Here is a 14,041-nt window from a genome sequence, read left to right as displayed (position 1 = left end):
GGCATAAGTGAATCTGATTTTGTTGGCTAGAAAAAACACAAATAAAAAAAAACTAAAACCCTAAAACAAAGAAGAAGGAAAGATGAGGAAGAAGAACCAAATCGCGATATTTATCGACAAAATTTACTAAAGAATTTTTTCATCGGTATTTACAAATAGATTTACTAATGAATTTTTCTAAAGATAATTACCGACGAATATTTTACATTTATCGAAATTTTTTTCTTCGATAATTACTGAAGGATATAAGATTCAATCAATAAATATTATCGAAGAATTTTAGTTTGTCGATAATCCATAAAAAAATATTATTGCCGAACAAATTTTGATCGTTAATAATACTTATTATATTTTTAATATCAATTTAGTTATTATAATATAATAATAAAAAATATCATCATTCAATTATAAAACAAGATATATGAAGAAACAAATTTTCACAAGACAAAAAGTTATCATATCATAACTTTTTATTGCATGATATGCACGAGTTATTTATATTATCAATCAGTATATTATATTTTTAAGTAATGTTTGTTTAAGAAATATTATTAAAATAGTTTTCTTACATTTTTTAAATAGTAAACTAAAGATAAATAATGAATTATAATTTTAAGATAATTATTGTAAAATTTAATATATTTACCTTTCATAATAATTTGTTGTTGAAGAAAATATAATTGAATTCTTTAAAGCAATGATTGATGAGAACTATAAATACAAAACTAATATATTTAGAAGTTCATTAATGATGACATTAAAATATCGTTAAAAAATTATTATATATATTCTTTTGTTAAAAGTTGTCACTTAATTGAAAGTAAATACATACTTTTTTATTATTTAATATATGTTTAAATTCTTGGATGATCCTCGTGTTTACGTATGAATCTTAGTTGGGTCTTCATGTTTGAAATTATTTCAATTGGGTCATAATATTTGTAAAATTGGACAAATTTTATTCTATTCGTTAAGTTGTCCTATACAGTGTTAAATTGTGATGACGATGACGTGTTTATGCAGATGTGCATTATTTAATTAGGTGGAATTTTTATTTAAATTAAAAGTTATCACATGTGTCAGCCTCTTCCTTACCCAAAATTAGGGTTTCAGATCGGGGGAAAGGGGCTTCTACTGTTGCACCGTCACGCATGCGAGAATAGGATTTCGCCTCTTCTCCCCTGCCGCGCCGTGGAAATTCATGGTTGTGCTTCTCTTTTTTCAATTTCATAGATGATACAGGTGAATCAAACTCATGGTGTAAATTAGGAAAGCTTGATGAATAGATTTTGTAGGGAATTTTCTACCGGGATATGAAGGTGGAGGCTTGGTGGTCACGGTGTTGCGGTGGTGATGAGATGACTGCGCAGGGTTTACAAGAGAATTGGGGAAAACGATATTGGATTTTGCTGTGTAGGTATGTGCGATAGTGGAGATGAAGGAGACGAACACAGTGATAGCGGTGCATGGTCGCAGCGAATTGCGATTGGGGTTTTTCTGATTGTAGGTCTGTGTTGATGGTGGGGAGAGCACGATTTTGGGTTGGTTTCTGGTGGCTTCGAGTTGCGAAAATGGTGACTTGTCGTGAGCGTGGGCCGCACGATTCTGGAGAATGCCATGGAAGAGGCTTGTGATTTGGCTCGCAGAGATTATGGATGCGTTCGTGGAGATTTGCGAATCGCAGCGGCCATGGAGGCGTCGTTGGCGTTTCGGTGATGGTCTAATGCGATGGAGAAAATGGGGTGGTGGCGTGAAGTCTTGCACTGTTGATGACGGCTGTTGTTTGAGGCAAGGTAGGCGTTGTATGTACTATGAAGAAGATGATGTGTTGATGGAGGAGAACGAATTAGGGTTACGCGACGGCCTTGCGGCATGATGGTGGCGGCACGACGGCAAAGTTGCGGCACGACGGCAAGGGTTATGAAATTAGGTTTTTTGTGGAGATGATGATGAGGTGACACTAAAAGTTATCAAATTCCACGTTATTATTTAAAATTTATTTCCACGTAATAAGATCACACATATCAGTATCACTACATCAGTAGACTTTAACGCCGTTTAAGACAACTTAACGAATATGGTAAAATTTGTTCAATTTTACAAATATTATGACTCAATTGAGATAATTTCAAATATGAGGATCCAACTGAGATTCCCACATAAACATGAGGACGAGGGTTTAAACCTTTAATGTAACAATTATGTTTAACTTTTATCTTTTAAACTAAAATTCCTTTGTCAATCTAGCATTTATAATTTATACAAATATTCATAAAATGTATGAAATACTCATGTTTATTTGATAAGTTATAAAAGTAAATCACTTTTCAACATTATATTTCTTTTATTCATTTGTAATTTTTATCACTTAACCATTAAGATTTAAAATACAATTTTAATTTAATTATAATAATAAATAAACAGTTCCTTTTCAAGTTAAATGTCTAAAAGTACAAAAAAACATTTTGAATATAACTTTGGTTCCTTAAAGGTTACATTTTGAATATAATTTATTTAATTGTTATTTTTAAAAATTAATATAATAAAAATGATTATTATTTTTATCATTTTTTAATTATTTTATATATTATATATTTATTATGATATAAAAAGTAAATACAATAAAATAAAATCTTATAATATATTTTGTTAAAATAATATTTTTATTACAATTATACTTTCTCCAAAACCATTTAAACAACTTAAGATGAATTGCGGTTTAATTAATAATTTTATTTCTACCACTTTGAATTCACGCGGGTAGTCCCATGCACAGACAAAAAAGACACATTTAAAAGAAGAGAAGTGAAAGTCTGAAAGCTGTAAAAACACTGTATCAAACAAGTATTTTTTATATTTTAATTTTCATAAAATATTCTGTTATTGAACTAAAAGATGATGACGTGGAGTCGTGTGGACCGTCCCTTTTCTCTATTTTATGAGATGCCCTTTGCTTCTTCTCCTTCTCTTTCTCCCCTCACTTTCTCTCTCTTCAATTGTGTATCTGTTCTGTTCTGAGGATTCTCTCTCTTCCATTCATTCATCAGCATCTCTTTAAATAGTTTCTCTATTCAAAACCATATCTTCCATCCAAAAATATTATCTTTTAAAGGATATTCAGGCCGTGCTTCTCGCCCTTCTCTCTTCTTCTTTACACAAAAAATCTTCTTTTTTGTGATTTTTTTCAGCATAACCCTGAAATCTAGAGACCCGCCGCAAAAAACAATCCATACCCAGAATTTTCTCTCTGAAAAATCTTGTGGGATTTATCTGTTTTATGTAGTTGTTGTTCTCTTTGATTCCACCTTCACAGACTGAACTTTTTTATGTATACTAAAATATTAAAAATATAAATATATAAAACTGTATTTCTTGGGTGTTTTGGAGGATCTTCTGTGTTTTCTCTGTTCAGTGAATTGTGTTAAAGGGGTTTTGAGGGTTTTCGTTGAAGTTGAAAAAGCTGAGAGATTCTAGTTTAAGTACTGTTGGCATGGCTGCTCAATTGAAAAAGTGTAAGCCCTCATCTCTCTTACTTTGTTCTTTTGATTTATGGGTTTTATTCATGGTTTGGATTTTTCTTTTCTTTTCTTTTGGTTACGCTTTGTAAAATGAGATGAAAAAATTGTAAAAAAGGGAGAGATTTTTAAATCTTCTGCTATTAGCAGCTGCAGATGACATGAGGAAGAAGCTTCATGGTGATTCTCCAGGGGCTGAACTCAATACTTCCAATACGGTAATGAGTGATAATTTTTATTTTAGCCTCATGCCTCTTTTTCTGTTGTTGCATGTGATGTGTAAAGTATTACTTTAGCTTTGGATTTCAGGATTTTTTTTAAATATTATTTTTTCTGTTCTTTGGTTTGAAATAACTGTTTCATTGGTGGTGCATGAGAGGCACAGATAATTCATGTTTTCTTAGTGTTCATGTGGATGTTGTTTGTTCAGGTTCCCTCGAAGGGTGCAAGTTCCCCATCTGATGCAAGATCATGTGTATCATCGATAGGAGATGCTTCAGGTAGTGTTAAGGATGTTGATGTGGATCATGAGTACTTGTCCAGAGATCAGGGTGGTCCTTATCCTGCTGGTGGCTATTATGGCTACTACTATCCAGGTTAGTTGCTGCTGATTAAAGATGTTCCCTCCAATGGTACCCTATTCATTTCAATTGGTTGCAATATTTATGTTTGCACTTCTTACGGTAGAGTGATCACAGGTTATGGTGGTTTCTTTGGAGAGTCAGACAACCAAGGGTACTATGTTGGTGCAGATGCCATGGATCTTCAATACCCTGTAAGTCTCTTGAGTTGAACTGTGGTTGGTCATGCTGTTGATGTTATTGTTGAGTCTTTCTGTGTGGACTGTGGTTGACTTGATGCAAATCTGGTTGATTCAGGCTATGCATGTCTAAATACTTCAATTTAACTGCATTTTCACTCTAATGTTTTTTGAGAAATAATCAAGCTATGTACACACTAACTGCTTTGCTGAAACAATGGGATTTTACTATGTTACTATGTTTGCATTTTACCTTAAAGTCAAGCTAACATATAGTTGGGGTTTTTAATATTCATTGATGTATGATACATGTCTCAATACATACTTTTGTTCTTTCTGTTGCTTCATTTAGGTCATGCAAGCAGATAATGGATCTTATGTCTATCTCGTGCCAGGATTTCAGACTGGCTACCCTTCATACTTTCCTATAGGTACAGCTGGTGTTGAAGGACAGTATAATGTCTACCACCCTGGATCCATCTTTCAACACCCAATTGGATCACCTGGTTATTTACCAGCCTCTCTATCCTATGGAGAATTACCACCATCAACATACTCATGGGATTCTTCCCTGATCACACAAGATGGGTTTCAAGGACATGCTTATAATGATCTGGCTGGTAAACCAAATGGTAGATCTAATTTGTCTTCCCAGAGTCATTCTGGTGGTGTTGTATCAAAGTCTTCACCCTCATCTAACTCGGCAGAAGTGAAGGGTTCAACACCATTATTGGAGGTCACATCAACTCATGTTAAGAGAAACCAGCCAAAACAAACAAACAAAGTAACCTTGCATTTCTTCTTCCTTTAGCTTTACCCTGTCCCTCTTGGAATAGATTATTCTAATGAGCTTGTAATGTTTTTTCAGGCACCAGTTTCAGTCCTCCATTCACCTGTTTCCAAGTTTCCCACATACAATCAAGGAAAGAGTGGATTTCTCTATCCAAACAACTTGCTTAGTGTGAAAACCAATACAAAGGGCTGGGTTAGTACTGATAAGTTGAAAAACAGAAACAAGGTCAATGATTCATTTAATGAGCAGAATCAAGGTCCTAGAACAGCTAATGCAAAAGGTGCATTAGTGTCTGGAGGTAACCCTTTGAGAAACTTGGTCCTAGGTGGAAGTGGAAATGTTAGCAGTAAAATCAGGACAGATCAATACAACCTTCCTGATTTTCCAACCAAATATGACCATGCACTTTTCTTTGTTATCAAATCATACAGTGAAGATGATATCCACAAGAGCATCAAATACAACGTTTGGGCAAGTACTCCTAATGGGAACAAGAGGCTGGATGGTGCATATCAGGAGGCACAGAAGAGAATGGAAGAGAAAGGATGCAAGTGCCCTGTCTTCCTTTTCTTTTCGGTATGCCGTTTGGATCTGTCTCAAAACCTTAAGATTCCTTGCATCCATGTTTATCTGCTTATGTATTTTAAGATTAATAACTGTTTCTCAATATCTTACTGCTAGTTGTTTATGCTGTTCAGGTCAATGCTAGTGGTCAATTTTGTGGAGTAGCTGAGATGACTGGTCGGGTTGATTTCAACAAAAGTATGGATTTCTGGCAACAAGATAAATGGAATGGATACTTTCCTGTGAAATGGCACATTATAAAGGATGTTCCAAATCCTCAACTACGGCACATAATACTTGAGAATAATGATCACAAGCCCGTCACAAATAGTAGAGACACACAAGAGGTCTGCATTTTGCATTTGATTGTAAACCAACACAATCCACTGAGAAAGACTTGGTTATTTCTTCTGCGTGCTTACTCATCATGTCATCTATGTTTTTCTTCTTTCAGGTGAGTTTTCCCCAAGGTGTTGAAATGCTCAACATTTTCAAGAACTATGTGGCAAGAACTTCCATATTGGATGACTTTGAGTTTTACGAAAGTCGCCAGAAGGTCTTGCAGGAGAAGAAAACAAGGCAATCTATTTCCCATACCAGTATACAGGTTTGCTTTTACACTGCTACCTTATTCCAAAATTTTACTAAGTATTTACTCTTCCTTTTTGATATGATGGACAATGGCAACTACTGATGAACGCATGTGATTGTGGGTCCACATTGGCATAATTGTGCTTGGAGTAGGAACTCTTTTTCTATATCTGATCATGCCTAGTTGATAAAAAAGAAAAATTCTAAAGCCTCACAGAATAATTTGGTGTTGGGAAATTTCATAAACTAAGAGCTCTTTATAGACACTTTCGAGCATTACTATTTATTCTCAGTTCTTTATTTAACTTTTCTGTGTAATCATATTCCTTTCAAGATGCTTTCCTCTCCTTCCCAATTGCTCCATTATAACAATTTTATGAATAAACAATATTTGCACTTACACTTTCATCTAATCACTAACTGGCATGCATGATTAGATTGTTATACTTTTGTAATAACTATCTAAGAAATCGTTCTAATGATGATTTCTGACAAGAGAAAAACTTTTACAATTGTTGTATACAGATAAGTTTGTTCTCATTTTTATAATAACTATCTTAAAAGACAATTAAGATATACAGATTCGTTACAAGTTAAAATCTTTTATACTGGGTGTCTGTTAAAGTTTTATTTTTTTCATAGGGCTGGTAAATTTGTTGACTTCTATAGAAATATTTTAACAATGATCTTTGATTGATTGAAAGTCTAAAATCATGCATTTCAGTACATTTTTATTGAAGTATTTGTTATATTTGGCAGCATATAGAGGAATTAACCACATCACTAGGGTCAGTAGAGCTATCATCATCATCATCATCTGTGAAGAACATGGAGGATCCTAAGGTAGTTGAGAAAGTGAAGGACTGAAGAAACGTAGGCTGATACTGTTCCCGGGTACCTGCCATGACAGCATGGTGCATTCTGGCACTGCCACGTGGGCCATGGAGTAAGAAAAGCTAATGAATTCAAATTTGAAGTACTAAACAAAAAAAGTTCTTGCTGATGATACTTTAGAAAAGGAAAAAAAAAAGAAAAAAGAAAAGAAATGAAAAGAAAATAATTTTTGTCGGGGAAAATGGTGACTGCATTCCTAATTGTACAAAACTACAAAGGAAGAAAGTCTTGGAAGATGATGGACCCGGTGATATAGCTGTTACATAGTGCTTTGAAAAGCACTTCTCATTTACTCTTTTTATCTTTGTTTGCACATAATAAGCTCAGTTTGGTTCTTCTTTGTTCTTGGTATTTTCACATTTTATTCCTTGCACTTGTAGTTACCGATTTTAACAACATAACAAATGCCACGATTGGGACAGCTCACCAATAATAATGCGTTGAAAATAATGATGCTAATTATTGGACTTGGAAACTTTTTCACCATGCATTATTTCATTCTTTCAATTTTCAATATATTATTGCATATCGTGGTCGTAGAATGCGCCCATTATTTTGTGATGAAATTCACTCATCTGTCTTCGCATAATCAAGAATCAAAATAAAAAACATGCCAATCAAGTTCTAATTCATACGTAACTTGAAAGTTTCACAAGTAATAAAAGTGAATAAGATAAATAATATTGCAATGGAAAAATTTATCATTTTATGATTTTGGGTTAGAGACTGTATTAACAGTTCGGATACGTTTATTTACTAGTATCTGAAGTTAAGGGTTAAACTAATCGGTAGTTGATTATTGAAATTGATTGTTATTTATGATTTTATAATAGCTATTTTTCAATTATATATATATATATATATATATATATATATATTTAAATTGATTAATAATGTAATTCAAGCTATTTGACCTAACTCTAACAAATGGGACATGCAACGGACGCTTTAAAATTTGAGCTTGAAAATGATCAAGCTTAATATTGAGTAACTTGGGTAGTTTGTGCAGAGTTAAAACGAAGTACCTAATTTAAACACATTTTTTATTTCTAATAAATGTCTAGATTTTGTTTTTACCTTTAATCACTGTTTCTTTGCTTTTATTTTCGGTAACATTTTAATTTTTTTTCTTTATTGTTAATTATGATAAATTTGTTTATTTGACTACCATTTGGTTGAAATTGGGCCTCCATTTCAGTTTCATTGGACAACCAACGCATCTAGAATCCAAGTAACTCCATTCAATACATGAGAGGGAATTAATGGTCCAATTTAAGTCCATGCAAGTCTCTACAAAAGTATAAAGAAATTCCACTTCTATATAATTTGTACAAGATTAAGAAGAAAAATAATATTCTAGTATTATATAATTTTCAAGTTTATAGTCTTCCTCTTTTAGGCTTGTGACTAGATGGTTTCTATCACACTGGCCAAGTTTACAACAGGAAAAATTAATCTAGAAGTTACACTTGGTTTACAAAATTATGTTTTCTGTTTCGGTCGGATCTGGATGACCCTACTATAACACAAGTTTGCCGAAGACCGGATGAGTTTGTCGAAGACCGGGCGGACGTTGCTGAAATCCACAAACTGAAGCAGACCGTGCAACTTCGTCTCTAGGGGGCACTAGAAGACAGGACGATTACCTCCTTGCTGAGGACCGGGCACGCTAGGAAGGGTCGAACGGGCTCTCTCCTCTTTCTCCAAGCCGGGCGGCCGGGTACCTGTCAAAGGCACTCCAATGCTTAAGTCAGTAACATGACCGAGTGGTCTATAATGCATGTATATATTGCATCCTAAGCAATCTGTCCCGAAATCATACCTGGAACCTTTATTTATACTGATTGTAATGAGCTTTTACCTTTTGTGGGCCTAATAACGGCCCAATCATACCTTAATCTTCATTAAGGGCTTTAATGAGTCATTAGTGTTTAATCGTGATCTAGTGAGGTTCGGTCGGGACGGCCGGTCAGAAGGGTGGTCGGCCAGGGATGTCAACCTGGGTGGGCGGCCACTCGGTTTTGCTGATCGGTCACACTGGACGCTCGGTCTTGATGGCCGACCTGGGTGGAAGTTCAGTCCATGTGTGATCGGACAGCGTCAGCTTGGACGCTCGGTCTTGATGGCCGACTTGGGTGGACGTTCGGTCCATGTGTGGTCGGACAACGTTAGCTTGGGCGCTCGGTCTGGATGGCCGACCTGGGTGGACGTTCGGTCCATGTGTGGTCGGACAACGTCAGCTTGGACGCTCGGTCATGATGGTCGACCTGGGTGGATGTTCGGTCCATGTGTGGTCAGACAACGTTAGCTTGGACGCTCGGTCTGGATGGCTGACCTGGATGGACGTTCGGTCCATGTGTGATCGGACAACGTCAGCTTGGACGCTTGGTTTTGATGGCCGACCTGAATGGACGTTTGATTTAAGAATCGGAAGGACTGGACGATACATTTTCCATAAAGCTAACATCGGTTACAAATCAGATTTTTAGAAAAAGGTTAAAGTTTACAAATATTTCTTTTCACAGAGAAAACGTGTAGCTCCCCCATTCATTACTTATTTCTATTACACGAGAAATGGTCATACTACTATAAACTACTAGAAACTGTAAAATATAAAAAAAAAAATTGTTGTTCCTAATGGAAAAGTAAAGTGAATTATGTGCCAATTAGAAACTTAACATTGTTGGACCCATATTAATAAGGGTACCATACTCTATTGTATAAACTATTTTGAAAGTGCAATTTAAGGCTGAAAGCAATGTTGGTACTTAGACAATGACTATTCAAGGCATGTGACAGGAGAAGTTTGTACATCTGAAACTGAAAACAGAAGGTTGTCACCTTGTCACCTATAGTGATAATAATACAGGGAAAATCTTTGGTTGCAGAAACATATAGATCCTCAATTACCATACAAAATTCACTCTTGATTGATGTCCATCAGCATAATTAATTTGCTAAGTATTTGCCAATGATATGACAATAGTCACAAATCATTTGAACATGATTAATCTAGACAAGTTTGATGAAAAATAAATGAAAGTATCTTTTTAGATTATTCCTTAAATAATCATTCATATAAAATATTCAATAAAAGAGTTATAATTGTTGAAGAATTTGTGAATGTTGTATTTGATGAATCTAAGCAAGAGAGCCAAGTGTTTCCAGAACAGTGATATAGGTAATAATGAGTTATTAGATATCATTACTAGACTAAATATGAATAAATCAAGCAAACAAATCAGTTTTGATGAAGCTCGTGCAAAACAAGAGAATCATAAGAATCTTCCAAATGAGTGGAGATTCTTAGAGATCTCTCACTTGACAATGTGATGGAATAAATTGAAAAGGGAATATTTACCTGACATTCTTTAAATAAAGTGTTGCCAAAAAGTGATGTAGGTGAAGTTTCTGAAAAACACTAGAATAGTTTTAATGGAAAACTCTTCGTAACCTTTTCGATATAGCACATTATCGAGTTCTGAAATTTTCTTTCAAAAGCTTAAACGCTTGACTTGATAAATATGAATAAATAATAAATGTTTTTGATGTGCTATTCAAAATATATCCTGCAGTGTTTTGTAAAAACTTCCTTTAAAAAAAGTCATTTAGCTTGGAAGATTTTTCTATGTGGAAGTAAAACTCAACTGCAAGTTTTTGTGAGAGGATCATTTAGATAAGAGAAGAGATAATTGCACAAGTGTTTTTATACTGGTTCACTACAACTAAGCTATGTTTAGTCTCCTTCGTAGAGGGTTCCACTATAATCTTCACACGATTACAAATGAGTATTCGCACCACCCTTGGTATCTGAGTATTAGTACCACTCCTGGTACTCAACAACCATAGCCAAGATTTTCTTTGAGTATTCACATCACTTCTGGTACTCAACAACCCTAGTTGAGATTTCTTTGTGTAATTGAACTACTTCAGGTACTTAGCAACCTTGCCAAGATTCCTCAACTCAAACTGAGTTCAGTTGTAAGTATTTTAATTCTCTTCAGAATTGTAATCAATGATTGCTTACAAGTTGTTTAGACTATATCTCTCATAGAGAGGATGTGATTACAATACAAAGCAGTCTAAACACTCGCATGTGTTTATCTCTTTTCTCTTACAACGTAAGCAATACAACAATGAAGCTTGAGAGTATTTCTTTTCTCTTTTGCTCTTGTCTTCCCCTTTTTCTTTTCTTCAGCTTTGACGTATTGTTTTTCTTGAACTCTCTTTTCTTTTCTTCTCAATGCTTCTTAGGATAAATATTTCATTGTAAACTTTCACTTGACTATCCTCTTAAGCTATCATCTTGATTTTCCTTTCCAAAGTTCTTTTATTTAAAGGCTGCATGAATATTTGTTCGTTAGACTGAGCTTTTAGCCTTGATACTCGTGCTTTATCTTTCTTCTTTGTACAACAGTCGTTGGATGAGTCAACTTGTCAAAGAAGACATGTTTTTTTAGTACTTTACTTGAAATAGGTTATACGTTCTTTTAAGGTATGACTTCAAGTGAAGAACATTTTGTGAATATCTCTTTTGTCCCTAACGTCCACTTTTGATATTTTCTTTGTAGCTATGTGGATATGTATAGAATAACTTATATGCAAAGAGTAAATTGTATATGCAACAAATATGTCTTTTCTTATCACTTTTGTTGTTTTAGAACATTGAGCATTTAATGTCATTTAATACTTGCTTAGAACACCAAAGTGTTTTTTGATTTTCTACCGTTAGCTAGCATTTTATAATTAAGCTCTTTTCTAAAGATACCGAGCATTGTATAGAGACTTCATCATTGGACAAAGTATTGTTTAACCTCATAGTATCCTTTAATCAAGTAAACACCTCTTTTGATTTTGTCTCTTCTTAGATAGATAGTGTTTAGCTTGTTTAAGCTTTCTTTTTATATTTTAATATTTAATGTCATTCAATGTGTTTTGTTAGAGATATCGTCTTGAATGTTTTATTTTCGAGAGTTGTTGAATACCTCTTCCATGTATGATAAACATCAAGCGTTTAACATCAACTCTCTTAGACGCTTTAGCACAATAGCGTTTAGCCATGCATTTGGGTGTTTTAACCTAGATTTTTTTTCTATTACCTAAGATTCTAAGTGTTTTCCAAAGCTTTTCTATATTGTGGATTCTAATTTTAAGTTTTTGTGTGGGTTTTCTATGTTTGGAGATTTAGGCTCTTGGTTTTTATTTTCACCTTAAGTTGTTTTCAGATTATTATTCATTTTCAATGTTATTTAATTAAACATCAAAACAAGAGAGCGTTTAGGCACATAACAATTTTGGTGAAGTTCGTGTATAACAAGAGAATTATAAGAATCTCCCAAATGGGTGGAGATTTCTTAAAGATCTCTCACTTGACAATGTGATGGAACAAATTGAAAATGGAGTATCTACCTCACATTCTTCAAATAATTTTTTCAATATAAAGTCTTTTGTTTCACAACTTGAACGATAAAAATGTCAACGACTCCTTAAAATATGAACATTAGGTATCTATTATGTATTATGAACTAAATCAATTTGTTACGAATTATGTTTGGGTGCTTGTATCTATAATTGAAAATATAAATGTAATAGGTACTAAATGAGTTCTCAAAATTAAAATGAATGAACTAGGTATAATATAAAAGGAATAAATATTGGTGAAATATATGCCCTTGTAGCTAGACTAGAAGCTATAAAATTACTTCTTGACACATGCTTGTATGAGTGATTTCAAGTGTTCTCAAATGGAAGTCAAGAGTGTCTCTCTCAATGGCTTCATAAATGAAGAAGTCTTTTGTATCTCAATCTCCCAACTTTGAGGATCATTAATATCCATATCATGTGTACAAGCTGAAGAAAGCTCTATATGAACTTAAGCAAGCCTGAAGATAGTGGTATAGGAGGCTTAACAACTTTCTTTTCTCCCAGAAGAAAAATTGACTAGACTCTTTTCAATTAAAAAGTTCATAATGATATTATTCTTGTACAAGTTTATGTAGATAACATAATCTTTGGTGTTGCTAATGGTTGCTTGTGTGAAAAGTTTATATCAGTTATGCAAGGAAAATTTCAGATGTCTGTGATGGATAAGATTACTTACTTCTTAGATCTTCAAGTCAAGCAAATGAAGCAGGGTACCTTCTTAGGTCAATCCAAGAACTGCATAAACTTGTCAAAGAATTTGAGATGGAGAACCACGAAGAAGTTGCTACACCTATGTTTACAATATGCTAGTTTGACTTTGATGTGAAGGGATCAACTATTGATAAAACTAAGTTCTAAGGGATAATTAGATCATTGCTTTACTTAATGACTACCACACCTGATATCATGTTTAATGTTTGGATGTGTGCAAGATATCAGTCAAACCCCATGAAATCACATTATAGTGCTACCAAAAGAATTCTGAAATATCTTATAATAACTATTTATGTTGGACTATGGTATCCAGTCGATACTGATTTTAGATTTTGACTTTGTACATGTTAGTTTGACAAGAAAACTACCAAGGATACTTGTCACATTCTTGAAAGCAACTTGGTGTCTTGACTTAATAAGAAGAAAACTTATATTATTGTTTCAACTAAGGCTAAATATATAGTTGTTAGGAGTTGTTGGGTGCCTATTCTCTAGTTGAAACAACAATTGTTGGACTATGGTCATCAACTAGATCTAATGCGTGACAGTACTAATTTTATATTTTCACTAAATATCCAATCCAACACTCACAAACCAAACCTATTTAAATTTAACATCATTTTATAAGAGAGCACAATTTGAAAGGTTATTGTGAAATCAAGTATATTGATACTATTAACTAGTTAGTTGATTTATTCACCAAACTATTAACACAAGATAGGTTCAATTATTTGAGAATTGAATTGAGTATTCTAGATTACTCATACATTTTCTTACCTTTTCTTT

At 33.7% G+C, this 14,041-nt stretch overlaps 1 protein-coding gene across 4 annotated transcripts; it reads left to right on the top strand.

Annotated features, from left to right (window-relative positions):
- The first annotated feature begins 2,970 nt into the window (after nucleotides 1-2,970).
- LOC124828961 (YTH domain-containing protein ECT4-like) lies at nucleotides 2,971-7,458 on the top strand. 4 transcript variants are annotated; one of them, XM_088109811.1, is made up of 9 exons: nucleotides 2,971-3,512; nucleotides 3,672-3,733; nucleotides 3,946-4,111; nucleotides 4,214-4,290; nucleotides 4,628-5,059; nucleotides 5,144-5,644; nucleotides 5,767-5,979; nucleotides 6,087-6,239; nucleotides 6,983-7,458. In XM_088109811.1, exons 1-9 carry the CDS (start codon nucleotides 3,491-3,493, stop codon nucleotides 7,088-7,090), a joined length of 1,734 nt encoding a protein of 577 aa, XP_087965937.1. In that variant the 5' UTR covers nucleotides 2,971-3,490; the 3' UTR covers nucleotides 7,091-7,458. The 4 variants fall into 4 exon arrangements, with proteins under 4 accessions (XP_087965937.1, XP_047158315.2, XP_087965936.1 ...); XM_047302359.2 differs by having other exon boundaries at nucleotides 3,666-3,733; XM_088109810.1 differs by having other exon boundaries at nucleotides 3,663-3,733.
- Nucleotides 7,459-14,041: the final 6,583 nt, after the last annotated feature.

Source organism: Vigna umbellata, chromosome 3 (assembly GCF_029865625.1).
Source record: "Vigna umbellata cultivar VRB3 chromosome 3, Vumbellata_1.0, whole genome shotgun sequence".
Taxonomy (NCBI): Eukaryota; Viridiplantae; Streptophyta; class Magnoliopsida; order Fabales; family Fabaceae; genus Vigna; species Vigna umbellata.
Note: the sequence above shows the minus strand (reverse complement) of the source record. Positions and strands in the feature narration are given on the sequence as shown.

Bases quoted from the DNA above. Each gene is read 5' to 3' on its own strand.
- LOC124828961 (XM_088109810.1), top strand. From the start codon at position 3,491: ATGGCTGCTCAATTGAAAAAGT. The intron at 3,513-3,662 runs GTAAGCCCTCAT...TTCTGCTATTAG, and splicing joins GGCTGCTCAATTGAAAAAGT to CAGCTGCAGATGACATGAGG. The intron at 4,112-4,213 runs GTTAGTTGCTGC...GAGTGATCACAG, and splicing joins TTATGGCTACTACTATCCAG to GTTATGGTGGTTTCTTTGGA.